This window comes from Myotis myotis, unplaced genomic scaffold (assembly GCF_014108235.1).
Source record: "Myotis myotis isolate mMyoMyo1 unplaced genomic scaffold, mMyoMyo1.p scaffold_m19_p_17, whole genome shotgun sequence".
NCBI classification, from domain to species: domain Eukaryota; kingdom Metazoa; phylum Chordata; class Mammalia; order Chiroptera; family Vespertilionidae; genus Myotis; species Myotis myotis.
Genome location: NW_023416321.1, coordinates 40674394 through 40691559, shown reverse-complemented (window position 1 = coordinate 40691559; position 17166 = coordinate 40674394). Strand labels below are relative to the sequence as shown.

At 51.1% G+C, this 17166-nt stretch overlaps 1 protein-coding gene and 6 non-coding genes across 8 annotated transcripts; 3 read left to right on the top strand and 4 right to left on the bottom strand.

Moving 5' to 3' along the window:
• Nucleotides 1–618: 618 nt before the first annotated feature.
• On the top strand, nucleotides 619–700 carry TRNAS-CGA. The gene has a single exon. It is a non-coding gene; the product is annotated as a tRNA-Ser (tRNA).
• An 8449-nt stretch (nucleotides 701–9149) lies between these two features.
• On the top strand, nucleotides 9150–15108 carry HES7 (hes family bHLH transcription factor 7). Of its 2 annotated transcripts, none has more exons than XM_036342046.1 (4): nucleotides 9150–9590; nucleotides 12657–12752; nucleotides 13330–13417; nucleotides 13731–15108. In XM_036342046.1, exons 2-4 carry the CDS (start codon nucleotides 12657–12659, stop codon nucleotides 14180–14182), a joined length of 636 nt encoding a protein of 211 aa, XP_036197939.1. In that variant the 5' UTR covers nucleotides 9150–9590; the 3' UTR covers nucleotides 14183–15108. The 2 variants fall into 2 exon arrangements, with proteins under 2 accessions (XP_036197939.1, XP_036197937.1); XM_036342044.1 differs by lacking the exon at nucleotides 9150–9590 and adding an exon at nucleotides 10448–11766.
• Nucleotides 9989–10059, bottom strand: TRNAG-GCC. Its single transcript has one exon. It is a non-coding gene; the product is annotated as a tRNA-Gly (tRNA).
• TRNAR-UCU lies at nucleotides 14731–14817 on the bottom strand. The gene is given in 2 exon segments: nucleotides 14731–14766; nucleotides 14781–14817. It is a non-coding gene; the product is annotated as a tRNA-Arg (tRNA).
• Nucleotides 15109–15291: 183 nt separating the features above from the next.
• Nucleotides 15292–15373, top strand: TRNAL-UAG. The gene has a single exon. It is a non-coding gene; the product is annotated as a tRNA-Leu (tRNA).
• Nucleotides 15374–15833: 460 nt separating this feature from the next.
• On the bottom strand, nucleotides 15834–15905 carry TRNAQ-CUG. Its single transcript has one exon. It is a non-coding gene; the product is annotated as a tRNA-Gln (tRNA).
• A 789-nt stretch (nucleotides 15906–16694) lies between these two features.
• TRNAK-UUU lies at nucleotides 16695–16767 on the bottom strand. Its single transcript has one exon. It is a non-coding gene; the product is annotated as a tRNA-Lys (tRNA).
• Between the last annotated feature and the right edge of the window lie 399 nt (nucleotides 16768–17166).

Sequence of the window (17166 nt, the reverse complement as noted above, 5' to 3'; positions counted from 1 at the left end):
TAAACAGCTCGTCTGTCTGCACATGTACCAGCTTGGCATCGGCGCCACGGCTTAGCTGGTTAAAGCTCCGGTCCAGCTCTGGCTGGGTAGCTCGGTTAGAGCATCATCCGGGTACACCAAAGTTGCCCTTGGATCCCTAGTTAGGGCACATACAAGAATCAACAAATGAACGCATAAATAAGTGGAACAACAAATCAATGTGCCTCGCTCTTCCTCTCTAAAATCAATAAAGTGACTGCGCAAAAAGGAGATCCTGGATTCGAATCCCAGCGGTACCTGGCCCAGTTGCCAGTAGTATATTATTGCTGAGGGGCGAGCGCATTTCCGCCTCTTCCAAAAGGCTTCTCGCAATCGGGCATCCCTTTGCTTTCAAGGGTTTGGGGCCGATTTGGGCTTATTTTGATGGAGCCATACTCGGCTCCGTGCGAGGAAGGAGAAAAGGAAAGTTGCGCCCACAGGGCTGCTAATGCCTGATGCAAAGCAGGCGCGGCCAGCAGCATCCAGTCCAGGTCCATCTGCAAAATATCTCGCGATAACCGGGTGGAAGCGGGGCGGGATCGGCCAGGGGCAAACCTCTTTATAGACAGCTATAGTTGTGCAGAGGCAGGGCCCCTTGTGGCTGTGATGGCCGAGTGGTTAAGGCGTTGGACTCGAAATCCAATGGGGTCTCCCCGCGCAGGTTCGAATCCTGCTCACAGCGCCAGTAGTTTTGGGAATGTGAATACTGCCTTCGGAAGAAGAGTAATTTGTTTTCCCAGTCATTTCTTTCCTTGGAGAAGATCCTGCGTTTATTCTCGAACTCAGAGACTCAATCACCCGTGGCCACCCCATGAACGCCCTCTTGCAGGCTTTAGAGTCCTTCCTACATTTCCGAAGGTTGTGTCCTGCAGAACTCAGAGACTCAATCACCCGTGGCCACCCCATGAACGCCCTCTTGCAGGCTTTAGAGTCCTTCCTACATTTCCGAAGGTTGTGTCCTGCAGAAGCCTTTTAACTGCCAATCTGAATTCGTAATTCCACCAAACTCAGGTGATTCCTCAAGTCCATTGATCAATCGTATTATACATTTCCGTAATTCATTCACCTTGCAAACCTTCTATACTATTTTGTTTCCTTTCCTTTCACTACAAACCATAAATCCCTGCATCCCCCCTCAATTTTATTTCCTGTTTCACAGAGAAAATAAGGCATTCTGAAGAGATTTTACCATCGGTATCCACAATCGCACCTACCTGCCTACTTACCTACCTACCTGTCTGTGGCCACAGACCCTTCCTTCCTTTCCCTCAGCACTGTAGATGCATCCTTCCACTCACCACCAACCTCTACACTTACTAAGTAGATCTCCATTTCCCTCTGACCCGCAAGGGCTCACGAACATTGCTCTCTTCCCCATACCATCAGATTTTCCCTCTCTAACTGGATTATTCCCACCAGCCTACAGACTAAAATGTATTCCAATTTAGAGTAAGCAAGACAACAAAAGCTATCTTGACCTCATGTTCCCCCTTCGTCTATCCCTCCATTTCTCTGTTCCCCTCTCTGCAACATGTTATACCCACTGCCTCCAATTCCATTTTCCCAGTCTCCTTTGAACTCTCTCCAATCAGGTGCTCCTGCCCCCATTCATCAAAGCTGCCTTCGTGAAGGTTACCAAATGACCAATTGACACAGATGCTTACTCCCTCTGAGAAACCTCTCTTCCCTTGCCTCCCAAGACACCACACTCTTCTGATATTCCTTCTAGGTCATTAGCAGTTCATTCACAAACTCCTTTGCTGACTCATCATCTCCTGGATCTCTAAATGTTGGCTTGTTTCTAAGGCTCAATTTTCCAACCTCTCTTGTATCTGTACTCACTCCTTTAGTGATCTCCAGTCTCAGGGGTTTACATATCAACTAGTAATACATCAATACATCCAAAATTCTCTTCTCTAGCTCCAGCGCTGTTCCCTGAGTTACAGATGCATTGCATATATAGTATTGCCTACATATCATTTCCACTTGAATATCTAGTTGGCAATAACAAACTTAAAATGTCCAAACCAAACTCCTGATGTGTCTTCCTAAAACCTGCTCCACCTCTAGTCTTTCCATCTGGGTTAATGGACATTCCATTTCTTCAGTTGGTCAGACTAAAAACCTTAGGATCCTCTCTGATTCTTCTCTCACACACTGCACATTGAATGTCAGCAACTTCTTATTTAAAATATGTAAAAAAAAATTGACTACTTCACCACTACACCCTGGCCCAAGCCACCCTCATCTTTCACCCCGAGTATCTGCTCTTGTTTCTTGTTCCCTTACAGTCTATTCTGAACACATTGAGCAAAGTGATTTAAAAAAAAAAAAAGTTTTTTTGGTTAATCCTTACCCGAGGATATTTTTCCATTGGTTTTTAGAAAGAGTAGAAGGGAGGGAGGGAGAGAAACATAGATGTGAGAGAGACATATTAACTGGTTGCTCCCTCCCCCTGCACTTGCCAGTGGAACGGGGATTGAACCTTCAACCCAGGTACATGCTCTTGGCCGGGAATAGAACCCAAGACCTTTTGGTGTGTGGCCCGGTGCTCTAACCACTGAGCTACCAACCAGGGTCAAAGTGATTCTTTGTAAAAAATAAATGATTTTCATTCCTCTCTTCTTTCAATGGAGTATCTATGAATTTCTTGCTTTTAATATATAGATAAAGAAATAAACACAACCCTAGCCAGTTTGGCACAGTGGATAGAGCATTGGCCTGTGGACTAAAGGGTCCTGGGTTCTATTGGTCCTGGGTTCGATTCCGGTCAAGGGCACATGCCTGGATTGCAGGCTCTATCCCCATGGGGAGTGTGCAGGAAGTAGCTGGTCAATGATTCTCTCTCACCATTGTTGTTTCTATATCTCTCTCCCTCTCCCTTCCTCTCTTGAAATCAATAAAAATATATTAAAAAAAAGAAATACATGCATTCGCGTACACACATACATATATTTCTTAGCTCTGCCCACTGGGAGAGCCTCAAAGGAATGATACACAACTAGTGATAGTGATAAGTACACCAAGTGTCCAGATCTTGGTTACTGAATATCACGCTATTAAAATGAATCAGAGCTCCTTGGGGAAAAAGGCTGACTTCATGGCTGGGGTTTCAAAATTATGAGATTATCTTTTAAACATTTTGTTGCCAGAAAGTAAAGAGATACTCAAAGAATATTGGGTATATATAAAAAAGACACAATAGCTAGGGACTGAAGTCAAAATCTGGGACAATCTGAGCATAAAATAAATAATGATTGTGGTGGATTACAAATCATTGAGTCAAATAAGAATCTAAAGTTCATATCAGTATAAATAAATAAAGAGAGGAAAACTGAAAGCTCTTTTTACAGTAAATTGCCAACTAATAAATATAGAGGGAGTACTAAAGTTGGAAATCAACAATGGACACTAAATTAGTGGGTGAACTTTTTTGATGAGGCGTTAAGGAATCTCAAAATATCTTCCCACAAATTACATGTTAATTACCACTAAAAGGAAATAGTTACTTTACGGTGAGGAACCCAGGCAAACACCACTTTAACCACATGATCGAAGACAGTATCTCAATATTGGGACAAACTGACACCTGTCTTCTGATGGAATGCTTTGAGAAAGACATAACATCACTTCTGGGTGACATTTCTGCCAAAAATGCACAAACTGAATAATTTGAATTTAACCACGGAGAACCATCTGACAAGCCAAACTGAAGGACATTCTACAAAATGACGATCCTGAACTCTGCAAAACTGTGAAGCTCAAGAACAACAAAGAGTCTTCCAGATTAGAATTTGATAACCAAGCTATCAATTAAATCAGGTGAAGACATTTTCAGACATGTAATGTTTAAAAAGAAAAATCCCATCCATTCCTTCTCAAAGCAAACTAGAGACTGCATAACACCAAAACAGAGGCAGTAAGGCAAGAGGACATGACTTATAAGAAACCCAGAGCCTAACACAAAAAAAAGACGTGAAGGGAATTCTCAAGGTGATGATGAAGGAAACCCCAGGAGCTGCGTAGCAAAGAGAAGCAGAAACCCGTCCAGGTCCAGGTGGGAGCAGTATGCTGATCAGTGATTCTCTCTCATGATTGCTGCTTTAAATAACTGTTAAAGCTGAAATTGATGGGTTATGTGACCGGTTTGCTCACACTTGAGAGTTTACGTTGAGCTTGGGTAAAGAATTAATAATACATCATAGAAAACGAAAACAAACCAAAAAAACAAAGCAAGTATTGACTCTAAGAAAAAGGAAACTACACAATAAAATTTTGTCATTTCACTTAGACCTAAGTTTATAGAGTAAAACTTACGTCCCAAAGTTACTCACCTGCTAATCAATATTCCACTAAAATCTCCAGGTTCTAAAGTAAATAATTTTTCCTTGTTTGAAGAAAAGCATATGATTAAAATAATATTCTTTAAATGTTAAAAAATATATATATATTCTTCCAGATTAAATAAGACTGAAGAGACATAACGACTAAATGCAACATGTGACCCTGGATTGGGAAAAAGAGCTTAAAGGATGTCATTGAAACACTTGAGGAAATCTGAATATGGATTGGGGATTAAATAATAGTATTATATTAATTTTCATCTCCTGATATTGATTTTTGTCCTATTACATACTATTATGCTAGAAATGTCCTTGTTCTTAGGAAACACACACTGAGTTTGTGTTCAGAAGACAAATATTTTCTATTTAGAGGGCAGTGATAAGGTGAAGGGGACAAATGTACATAGTTAATAGACCTGGGGAAGGAGTATACAGGCATTCTTGTATTATTATTATAACTTTTCTTAAAGTTTAAAATTATATAAAAAAAGCAAGCAGAGAAAAAGCCCTTCACTGGCTTCTCATCTCACTGCGAGATGAGTGAGTCCTGACAAAGTCTTCTCAGGGCCTAGAGCAGTGATGGCGAACCTATGACACGCGTGTCAGAGGTGACACGCGAACTCATTTTTCTGGTTGATTTTTCTTTGTTAAATGGCACTTAAATATATAAAATACATATCAAAAATATAAGTCTTTGTTTTACTATGGTTGCAAATATCAAAAAATTTCTATATGTGAGACGGCACCAGAGTTAAGTTAGGGTTTTTCAAAATGCTGACACGCCGAGCTCAACAGGTTCGCCGTCGCTGGCCTAGATGGTCCTGCATAACCAGCCTTCCCGTGATGGCTCCAATCTTACCTCCTACAACTTCTGCACTTGCTGCCTCCATTCCAACCACGCCTATGCAGGCCTGCTGCTCTCTGTTCTTCTGACAAACCAGGCATGTTGCCCCTCAAGGCCTTTCTGTAGGCCAAACCCCTCTGCCTCCTGGAGTGTTCTTCCCCCAGGCAGCCCTGTAGTTTGACCTCTCACCTTACATTTCACCTCAACGAGTCCTTCCTTGACCATACCGTCTAAAATTGCAGTTCTATCCTGATTCTTCCTTTGGCCCAGAGGCCTGGTCCTCCTACTTCCCAACCCCCAACCCCCAGGATCCAACCCTCTGGAGTCAGACACTCCCCCTACCCAGGACCCAGGGGGGTCCCAGGAAGCCAGCTTTCCTTTTGAAGAACAAAGAGGGAGGAGCTGAGCCTTGGAACCCAGGCCTGGGCGGTATCCCAGCAGGGAGGGGAAGCTCAGACAACTGGGCCAGCTGTGCTGTCTCAGTCCCTCCCTGCCCCCTGCCTCTCTATGGACCCAGCACGTGTGGACACGAGCTCCTCTCTCCCAAGCCCAGTGGCCCAGTGTCAGGAAGAGGCTGGAGACCCAGATATTCATACACACGCCACGTGCACACACACAAACAGACATACATAGAGGCCCACACTGACATAGAGGCATGCCGGACCCACAGAGACCCTATCCAACACCCCCATAAATGCTGGGAATGGGGGTAGGAATGTCCTCAGAGCCACATCTGCACAGGAACAGTGGCTGGAGAAAAATCACTGGGCCCCAACAACTCCTCTCAGGTTTGGGGGGCCTGAAGTGAGTGTGTGTGTGTGTGTGTGTGTGTGTGTGTGTGTGTGTGTGTGTGTTTGGAGCGAGAAGGGCTTTTTTTAAAAATATATATTTTATTGATTTTTTACAGAGAGGAAAGGAGAGGGATAGAGAGTTAGAAACATCGATGAGAGAGAAACATCTATCAGCCGCCTCCTGCACACCCGGGGATGTGCCTGCAACCAAGGTACAGGCCCTTGACTGGAATCGAACCCAGGACCCTTCAGTCCACAGGCCGATGCTCCATCCACTGAGCCTAATTGGTCAGAGTGAGAAGGGCTTTTTAGAAAAATATACAAAATTAGGTACAGAAAGTATTTAATATATTTTATTGATTTTTTTACAGAGAGGAGGGGAGAGGGATAGAGAGTTAGAAACATCGATGAGAGAGAAACATAGATCAGCTGCCTCCTGCACATCCCCTACTGGGGATGTGCCGGCAACCAAGGTTCATGCCCTTGACCGGAATCGAACCTAGGACCCTGGAGTGCGCAGTCCGACGCTCTATTCACTGAGCCAAACCGGTGGGCAATACAGAAAGTATTTAGCGTGAAACAAGAGATCACAACTCTATCCTGAATCTTGTTTCTCCTCTATTATCATATGTGCCCTCTGACTTTGCACCTTCACAGCACAAAGCCTGGTGAATGGGCACAGGCGATAGTATTTCTGGAAGCCATTCCTACACCAGGACAGCTAGGCTTACTTACCTGGATGTGGAATGACTGGGAACCATAGTAACACATCCCACAAAAATGTAAATCTTGGGTCTTTCCAACTCACCTTCTCCATACCTGGATCCCCCCAAATGCCCACAGCTGTTCCAGCACAGCGGGGGGGCAGAGGGAATGTGACCGAGGGAAAGCAGAGTGGGAGGTGACAGTGGTCTTTACCTTTTACAGTTAAAAATATCTTCAATTTGCAGACATGACAGAAGCATATGGCCATGTGAAGACGTTGCTAGGCCCTCCCAGAGGCCTGTGTAAGTGAGGGGTCCTAAAGCCTAAACTGCTTTAGCTTCACGGTGAATTGGCCTCTGCAACTCCAATGTGTGATCCCAAATCTCGGATGGACGCTCCACCTGCCTAGAAATCCTAGTCTCATCGCCGAGGCCTTAGAAGCTTTGCTTTCCTACGCTCCAAAATGAACACTGCACCCCTTTCTCTTCAAACAACCTGTAGCTGTCTCCCCTCCAGAGGTGAGCTTGGTTCGTTCTTCTTTGAGAAAATGAGCGAACCGGCGATAACTTGCCTCATCCTCCCCCACCCCGAGGGACCCGGCCCTCTGCCTCCCCTACTAGCTGAGGCCGACTTCTCCGCCTGCCACTGGAGTCTACCTACCTCGCCTCCCCCTCCCCCCACCACCCAGGACTTGGTTATTCCCACCCTCCCCAAACCCTTTCTAGCAAACCTCATCTACCTGCCACACATTGGTATGCTCACCATTCACAGCAAAACTTGTCAACGTCTGCTGTCCCTCTGCCTTCACGTCCCCCTTCTTACCTCACCCCACTCATCGGGACGCGTGGCCACTCTCACTCCGGCCACCTGTGCTAAACCAGGTGCTCACTTCTCTCTCTTCTGACTTGACTTCCCAATAGCTTAGCTAGAGCTGACTGCTCCCTCCTTCTTCATACCCTCCCTTTTCTTGGTTTCCTAGACTCCCCACTCCCCTGGCTTTTCTGCTGTCTCTCTGATCACCTTTGACAATTCTCCCTCCTCAACTTGACCTCAAGTGTTAGGATGCCTCAGGGCTCCTTGCTAAGCCTTTTCTCTCTCCACATTCTCTCCCTAGGTATTCCCGGTCTCATAGCCTTAAAAACCATCCAATGACTCCCCTGTATTTACCCTCCAGCTCTGACCCCCAAACTTGTATATCCCTGGCCTACCTGTATTCTCCACTTGAATGTCTAAGGGGATCTCAACTAACCTGAGAGTAAATTAAAATGGTTATTTTCTCTTCCCAAACCTTTTCCGCGCCCCCCCCCCCCCCCCCCCGCCCCTTCCCATCTCAATAAAAGGCACCACCAACCTCCTGGTATTTCAGCCAAAAACCTAGGCGTTCACTTTCCCTCTCCACTGCCACCACCTCAGGGCAAGCCACAATCATATCTTGCTTAGATTTCTGCTCTGGCAACCAGATGATATCTCTGCTTCCGTCTTCCACACAGCAGACAAAGTGATCTTTTAATACAAAAGTCAGTGAATATAACTTTCCTATTAAAATTCTCCACCAGTTTCCCATTGCACTTAGACTAAAATCCATTCCTTCCATTTTTGCAGCTCAACATTCTCCCTCCTGGGGACAATGACCCTCTTTCTCTAGCTCCCACCAGCAAGCCCCTTTCCTGCCCCAGAGCCTTTGCACTTGCTGGGTTTCTTTTTTTTTTTTTTTTTTTTTTTTTTTTTGCTGTTGTTGTTTGTTTGTTTTTGTGTGGGTTTTTTTTTTTTGTGTGTGTGTGTGTTGTTGTTGTTTTTTTGCCTGGTCTCATGGCTGGCTAAAATGTCACCTCCTGATAGAGGCTGCCTCTGAACGCCCAGACTGAAAGTAGCACTTCCCTCACTCTCAAGTCATTGCCATATCCGGTGTTCCTCGCCCGCCGCAGCCTCATGGCATCTGAATTTATATTATTTTCTGCTTTCTTAGTTATTTTCTGTCTCCCCTGCCCACTGTAAGTTTCAGGGGAGACCAGATCCGATGTTCCCTCAAAGTCTAACCACAGCACCACAGGAGGCACTCCATAAACACCGGCTGTGCGCACAGACACACAGATGCTCAGACTGTTGTACAATTTCCTTCTGGGGGCCACTGTCCCACCTTAGAATCGAGAAGAGAGCGTTGCCATTCACTGACACAGTCCAGAGACGAGAAGGACCCAGACCGGGCCCAGATGAAAAAGACAACGGAGAGGGACAGGAGACAGACACCAGCGGCAGGGACCCGGGCCCAGGCCGAGCTCCAGAGAGTGACCGAGGCAGACAAGGCCGAGACGCAGCCTCCGCACAGCCTAGGCAGCTGCCGGAGCCAGATCCAGGAGGAGGGGCGCGGAGCGGGGCCAAGCCCGCCGGAAGACCTGAAACCCGCGCGGCCAGCGGGGGGACCCAGCCGCCCCGCCCCCGCTTAAGAGTGGCCGCGGCAGCTGGCGGGGGCGCCGGGCCTCCCGCTGGCGCGACGCGTGCGGGATCAAAGCCCCCGGGAAGGGGCGGGCGGGGAGGTGGCAGGATCCCGGAGGTGTGAGCGAGCTTCCCAGGGGATGTCAGGAGCGTGGGAGCGCGGAGTGCGGGCAGGGGACAGAGACCCGAGGGAAGCCGAGCGATCCCAGAGACACCCAGCCACCGAGACGCACACGCAGAGAGAGACGGAGAAGCTGGAGAGATCCCGGGTAAAAACGCAGAGACAACTAAAGACCCTGAGAGGTGAGCGCAAAAGTTGCTCAGAGACCTGGAAAGAACGTGAAATATACAGAGACACAGACGCCAAGAGGTACGCAGCACAGAAAGACTGCAAGACACCGAAGGCCGAGACCCTTGGACTTGGAAAAAGAAAGGGCGCTTCAGAGAGAGCAGGAGGTAGGACAGAGAGAGCGAGCGAGGCGGAGAGATGGAAAGAAGAGCAAGGGGATTAGATAGAGCGCACGGGGCGGGAAGACCTCGCCCCTCCCCCGCGGAGGCCCAGAGGACCCCGGGGCAGGGATCCGAGGGCGGTGCCCTTTCTCAGGGTCACGCCTGCGGAGGTGCGGGGGCTGGGGGCGAAGGGAGTGGTGGGCAAGGCAGCAGGACCCCCTGGTTGGGAGGATGGACGTGTGAGGAGGTATGGAATCAAGATCTCCACCAGAGCCTCAAACCCTTCAGTAGAGTAAAAAGTAATATATTAATATGTGGTGAAAATATTAATGAAAGGTGCTTCTCAGAGAAATATCAAACTTCTTTCAGTTTTTGTTGTGAAAAAGAAAAAAAAAAGGCAGTGTTGCATTGGCCGGGAATCGAACCCGGGCCTCCCGCGTGGCAGGCGAGAATTCTACCACTGAACCACCAATGCGCGCTCTAGCCAGGTTTCACCAGAGCTTATAAGAGGTCAGCGTAGCGGTGATCAGGCGGGTTGTGTCAGCGAGGGAACTAGCGAAAGAGTGGGTCTGAATAGTTCAGGTGGGTGGAGCAACCCAGCCATCCTTCCTCTCTCCCGGATACGGCCACTGGGCCATAAAGTCGCCCCATATGGCCAGGGGCGGCCCCACACCCGGGTGCGAACAGCCCGGGGCCCCCAAACCTCGCGTGCAGGTGAGAAAAACTCAGCCTGAGCCCAGGTTCCCAAGGAGGGGGGCGGCGGGGGCTACTGGGGCCACACATCTGCGTTCCCATTTGGCCCAGGTACGGGGAGGTGGGATTGCTGGGGGCCCTGAACCCAAATGGGAGCGCTCTCCCCAAGGTCTGCGTCCCTTCGGGCTCGGGCTTTGGCAGGGTAGGCTCCGTGAAGAATATCAAGTTGTGGAGGGGCACGGGGAGGGCCAGGCGGAGTCCCATCCGCTCCCTACTCCGCGTCTATCTTCCGACTTGGTCTCCAACCTTGTCTTGACGCCTCCTTGTCGCTAGCACTCTTGCTGTCCTGTTAAATCTCTGATTTTACCTCATCGATCGTTTCCCCCTGAAGTCGCACCATTCTGCAGAGGGTCATGGTCTTGGTTTGGGGTGGGTGTAGGTCCCTTTTTTGTATCCCTTTCTTGTCCCTTTAAGAAAACTTCCTGCTCCCTGCTCCCCTATAGTTACCTGGGAGCGAGCACACTCGTGTCAGGTGTCCTGGCAGCCACACGCCCGAATCTCCCACCTTTTTAAAATCAAATACTTGTAAATGGAAAGATCTCTCCACCTCCTGCCCGTGCTTTGCTTCCTCTTCCTTGAGGTTCCCCTCTCCCCAGTCCAGACACCCCTCAGGACGGTCTTCTTCCCGGTTACCTACTTTGATTCTGTAACAGCTACTTGATAACACGCGTGGTTCCCCCACTAGATCCTGCTGGGATGAGCTGGACCTCGAGCGCATACCTCAGCGCAAACGGCCCAGGCCTAGACCAGTGCGCCCGAGCGCGGGCTCCCGCCGCCCCTCCGGACTCGGGTGCGGCCCCAGCCCCCCTCACCCCCAGCCCCGTTGGGGAATTAAATACGACCGCCTTCGATCTCACAGCGCGTCTCTTCCCCCTCCAGGCAGAAACCAGCTGAATTAGATAGATCCGCCTCCCACCCGTTAGGTCTCTTCTTATTTTAAGCAGGATAATTGGGGTGAAGATGTGTAAGATCCAGCCTAGGGGCCGAGGGTGCTCACTTCTTTTTTACTGTCAGCGGGGGTACGGTGACCGCCCAAACAAGCTGCGATTCTGGTGGCAAATTCTGACCCCAAATCACCTGAACTCTCTCCCCCCCTAATAACCTCCTCCCTTCAGCTGGGCCCGCCTCATTATACAGCCTTATGGTCCTTAAAACAGCTGGTGCTCCGCTGACCCCTCATTTCCCACACTCCAGGCCCGTTCCACGCCTCCCCCTCCCCCTAGCGCTCCTCCCCTTTCCGGGAGCCTCGTGCCTGGGGCCCAGCCGGAGGGATCCGGGTGCCTAAGAGGGCGGGTCCTGGTCCCCCCCCCCCCCCGCCCCCGGGAGCCTGAGGGATATAAGGCGCAACGGGAGCAGGGGCTCGTCCACACCAGGGTCCGGAGGAGCGATGGTCACCCGGGATCGAGCCGAGAATAGGGACGGCCCCAAGGTGAGCGGCGGGAGAAGAGGGAGCCGAGATCCCTGGTCCGGGCAGGGGACCGTGTCTCTGAGAGCTGGGCTGCAGGAGGGCGATATGCACGGGAGACCCGCGGAGCCAGGAGCTGGGGAGCAAGCTGCAAAGCCTGAAGGAGGGGGACAGGGTCAGGCAGGACCTGCGTGGGCGGCAGAAGCACCAGGCTGGGGGTTTGGGTCACGGGAGTTGGCGGCTTGCGGTCGCGGGGACGCGGGCGGGGGCTGGTGTTGGCGTGAAACCACCGAGAGGAGCACAGGGCTCGGGGAGGAGGGAGGAGGGAGGAGGGCGGAGGGCGGGAATCAAAGGCGAGACGCGCACTTGCTCCGCGCGGGCTGGCCGGGTGGGAACGGGCTCCAGAGGCCCGAGGCGGGGTGGAGGATTTTAGAACCAGTTACGAAGGGTGACCGCTCAGACGGGTTAGAGGGAGAAGAGGAGGTGCGGTCGCGCTGGGTATCTCCCTTTCTACACTCAGGGCCGCCAACTCTGAGTCCGGCACCTTGTGGCCCACGTGTCTGGGCGCAAAGAGGGCCCTCAAAGTTCTCCACTGAGACAGAGAGACACTGCACGATGCGGAGAAGTAGAGAGAAAAGAGGAGGAGAGACACAGAGAGGGGAGGAGGGAGGACAAGACTGAGAGAGGAGAATGCAGAAGACCCGGGAGAGAGAGGAGGCGAGCTTCAGAAATTGACCCCTAGGGGCGCTGGGAGGGGGAGCGGAGAGGGGTCGAGCGGGTCGGGCCCTAGGCTCTCAGGAGTCTTGGGGAAGGGGGTGGAGGCCGGACTGTCCCAGCGGCGGGGTCCCCACGCCCGCGCGGCCGCGCTGAGTCTTGGTCCCGTCGGCCCGCTCTCCCTTTCCTGCTGGTCCCAGATGCTGAAGCCGCTGGTGGAGAAGCGGCGCCGAGATCGCATCAACCGCAGCCTAGAGGAGCTGAGGCTGCTCCTGCTGGAGCGGACCCGGGACCAGGTCAGTCCTTCCGGACCCCCAAGCACCCCGTCCTCGCGTCCCAGGGCTTCCCACTTGGGTGGGGACAAATGCTGGCTGCATTGGCGACCCTGGCCCAGAGGCACCCTCGCCTGAGTCCCGCCCTGGGAATCCCATCCCAGACCCCTTCTTGCTCTCAGAACGCGATCTTCGTGGCCGCCTCTCGGGCCTGTAAGTTTCACACCTTGCTCTGTACATTTCCCTCCAGGGTGGGTCTGTTTCAACCTCCGGGCCTGCAAATTCTTCCTCCTCCTGCCCTCTCCGCCCCCAACAGCCAGCAGGGTGGTTCATTTCACCCACTGGGTTTGCTACTTTAAATGCCCTCCTCCCAACGCGGGGTGGGTTTCCTCCCCTCGGGTCGGACAGTTTCCTCGCAGGGTGGGTGAGGACCATTCTCGGTCATCTCCACCCCGCATTCGGGAGCGCGCTCTGCGGTCAGCGCGCACACGCGATCCGGGGGCACCCCCAGCCCCTGCACCCCTCCCTCCTTTCTTCCCCCTGCCACTTTCCCCCTCTCTCCCCACCCCTCTGTCTTTGCGCCCTCCCCTCCTGTCTGTAGAACCTCCGGAACCCGAAGCTGGAGAAAGCAGAGATACTGGAGTTCGCCGTGGGCTACTTGAGGGAGCGAAGCCGGGTGGAGCCCCCGGGTACAGCGCGGGGGTGGGGCAGCGGAGGGGAGGGGGGATCACCGAGGCCCGGGCCGGGGTAGATGGGGCGGACTCTGCCGTGGACGGTGGGCTTGGGGAGTGGCAGGTTCTGCTCTGAGGCGAGGTTAATAACACCCGCGCGTGTCTGTCTCTGTGTCTCCCTCATTTTCTCTCTGTCCGTCCATTTGGTTTCCTGTCTCTGTGCGCCTGTCCGGCCTTGGTACTTCTGCGCCCCGCCCCTTCCCTTACCCCTGCCGGGCCCCTGCCCTGACCGCCCGTCCTCCCGTCGGCCGCACCCGCCCCGCGGCTCCAGGGGTCCCCCGGTTCCCAGCCCAGGACGCCGAGGCGCTCGCCAGCTGCTACTTGTCGGGTTTCCGGGAGTGCCTGCTTCGCCTGGCGGCTTTCGCGCACGACGCCAGCCCGGCCGCCCGTGCCCAGCTCTTCTCCGCGCTGCATGTCTACCTGCGCCCCAAGCCGCCCCGGCCGGAACCCATCGATCCGAGGCCCCAAGCATCGCGCCCACCGCTGGACCCCGCCGCCCCGGCGCCTGGCCCCGCGCTGCACCAGCGCCCCCCAGTGCACCAGGGCTCCCCTAGCCCTGGTTGCGCCTGGTCCCCGTCCCCTTGCTCCCCCCACGCCGGGGATTCCGGCGAGCCGGCACCCCTCACCGGACTGCAGCCGCCGCCTCCGCCTCCTTACAGACAAGACGGGGCGCCCAAGGCCCCGCCGCTCCCGCCGCCCGCTTTCTGGAGACCTTGGCCCTAAGCTGTGGGGGGTGGGGGCGGGGCTGGGGGTAGGGTAGAGACTCCAGCCTAAGGGCAGCAGAGGGATCCGGGAGTCGGGGCGAGGAGGTGTTGGGGAGGGCAGCGGGGCGCGCGGGCGCAGCGCGCGGGTGAGATGTGGTCTATATTAGAGTATCTATATAAATATATATTTTCCTGGTTCCTGTCCCTTTCCCCTGCCCCCCGCTTGCGTCTAGGATTGTACCCTCTCTGTCCCAGCCCAGCCCCAACCCCTTCTCGAGTCCTTAGTGCATGGAATAAAGTGGTTATTAAATCCCCGTGTGTCCCAAAGCCAGGGGCCTGCCTTTATCTCGGCGTCCACGCCTACTTTCCCTCCCCTTCTGTCTCCCGTCCCCCCAGTCCTGCTCTCCGAGGCCCAAGTCCCAGGGCAGACAGGTAAGTAAAGAAGAGTGCAGAGCAGAGACTGAGGCTGGAACTGAAAACAGACGGAAAACAGAGTTAGGATAGGGGGAGAGGGACGGGACCTTTAGGAAAAAAAAAAAGGAAAGAAAATAAAAGTTGGAATAAAACCGACTCTGGTGGGATTCGAACCCACAACCTTTGAATCGCTCTTTCGTCACTAGAAGTCCAATGCGCTATCCATTGCGCCACAGAGCCCGCTATCCAGCGGTGGCGTCTGACGGCATACGGGAGCTGGATGGGGGAGGGGGAGAGGGAGGGGCGTACCAAGAGCTCGCGGTTAGGACCTGAGGCCTACCAGGGAGAGGTAGCGGGCGCAAAGTAGGTGAGCCAGGTGGGAGTGCGGGAGCACATGGGTGGAGGAAATAGGGAGAGAGAGCAACATGAGTGAGGGGACGAGCACAGAGCTCCAGCTGCCTGCTTGGAGGATGATGCTTCCAGCCCAGGCGCACCCCACTCCCAGATGTGGCCCCACTCATCAAAATAAACTTATTTCGTTGTAAATTTCTGTGTGTCTTTGTTTCCTTGGGCCTATCTGCTTTGCTATCCGCTGCTCTGCAGTTCTAAATCTAGATGGTTTCCAAAGAAGCCCAGCCAATTTAATACAACCATTTCTAGCTTACTTTTCTATAGTCTCTTAGGAGGAGTGTGGAGGAACCCTTACTTCACGCAGGTAGCGTGGCCGAGCGGTCTAAGGCGCTGGATTTAGGCTCCAGTCTCTCCGGAGGCGTGGGTTCGAATCCCACCGCTGCCAACCTAGAGTTTTTTTTCCCCCCCTCGTGGTTCATGAATCCTGTAACAATTCATGCAGGACCTTGTGGGATCTTCCTCAATTTTATAAGGACTCCTGATAGAGGTCTCACCACTGTTATCCCTCTTTGGTATTCAAGACATATCCTATCTAGATCTGCATCCCAGCCCCAAAACAAGACCTGATGGACACTGCCGAAGTAACCTTTTCTTAGTAACTGATCTCCCCATTAACATGTTCTCAAATAACATTCTTATCTCTCAAAATTAGCGCAACACGTGTTCATATACATATTCAAGTGATTGTGTTTTCCTCAGAGTGTGCTAGGGGCTTCAATTGCCTAGTGTGAAAGCTCAAAGAACAGAATTGTAGTTTTTCTTTTTAAATACTCTTCATAAAAGAACCTCATACATAAAACCAATATATAATGGAAAATATTGATAATTGTGAAAAACAAAACTTAAGGTTCCACCGAGATTTGAACTCGGATCGCTGGATTCAGAGTCCAGAGTGCTAACCATTACACCATGGAACCAACTGGTACGGTCCTCTTCTGAATATTTATATAATTGTAAACGCTGTTCTTATTGCCCTGCACTCTACTATTTACAGAAGACAAAACAACACAAAAACAATTGTTGGATAAGGTTGATGCCGTTATCAAGCATCTAAAATATGAATTGAAATGTACTGTAAATGTAAAATGGAAACCGTACATAGAAGACTTAGTACAGAAAAAGTTATAATTTCATTAACATTAAAATATTGATTATATGTTAAAATGCTCAGATTTTGGATACGTGGGGTTAAATAAAATATGTTATTAAAATTAATTTCAACTGTTGCTTTTTACTCTTTTAAAGAAAATGACAGATTTTATTTCTTAGAGCAGTTTTAGGTTTACAGAAAAATTGAACAGAAAGTACAGAGATCTCCCATGTACTCCTGTTACCCCCTAGTTTCTTTTTCTATTATTATTATTCCATTTTTAGTTTTATTGAAGTATAATTGATATACAAAAACTGCACACACTTAATGTATACACATCTTGATTAAACTTTTTATTCTTTTTAATGTGGCTACTAGAAAATTTAAGTTAGCATATATGACTCGTATATGTACTACTCTAAAGCATCTCTACTTTCCTTCCCATTATTCGTTCTATCTTCTGAAAACTAAAAACTTGGCGTTTTACCACTTCCTTTTAAATACTACTTCCTTTTAAAACTAATTAGGAGGATTTTTGTTATTCCTTTGTTTTGTTTGAAGGCATACAAATATTAATTGTACTTAGAAATGACTGTTTAGGTAGAAAAAAGTTGAACGCCCGAACAGGGACTTGAACCCTGGACCCTCAGATTAAAAGTCTGATGCTCTACCGACTGAGCTATCCGGGCTCTCGGGCTTTTCCTGCTCTGGCATCTTTAAGAGTATTAGACCTGTAAAATTTCACGCTCGCAAAAGCGACGGGGAATTGTATGCAAGTGCTCGGAGGATGCCGGCACAGACCCTAAGGAAGCTGGAGCACCGGGCAACTGCTGATCGCGCTTCTTACCGGCTTCCCTCGAGTAGTTTCCGCCGTTCGGTTAGCTAGGGCTGGAGGCCCGGGGGCTGGGATAGCGCGGTGCCGGGACTTGCCGCGCGGGGCCGCTGCCGGCTGCGGGCTTTCCTCGCCGGGAGGTTTCTCCAGGGTGTGAATGACCTAAATCTTAGGCACTCGGGCACCCCCGCTCCCGCCCACCGGCCCGAAGGTCGAGGGCGGGCCCGAATGCCACATGGGACCTTCAGATACTGTG

Bases quoted from the DNA above. Each gene is read 5' to 3' on its own strand.
- HES7 (XM_036342044.1), top strand. From the start codon at position 11,725: ATGGTCACCCGGGATCGAGCCGAGAATAGGGACGGCCCCAAG. The intron at 11,767-12,656 runs GTGAGCGGCGGG...TGCTGGTCCCAG, and splicing joins AGAATAGGGACGGCCCCAAG to ATGCTGAAGCCGCTGGTGGA. The intron at 13,418-13,730 runs GTACAGCGCGGG...CCGCGGCTCCAG, and splicing joins AAGCCGGGTGGAGCCCCCGG to GGGTCCCCCGGTTCCCAGCC.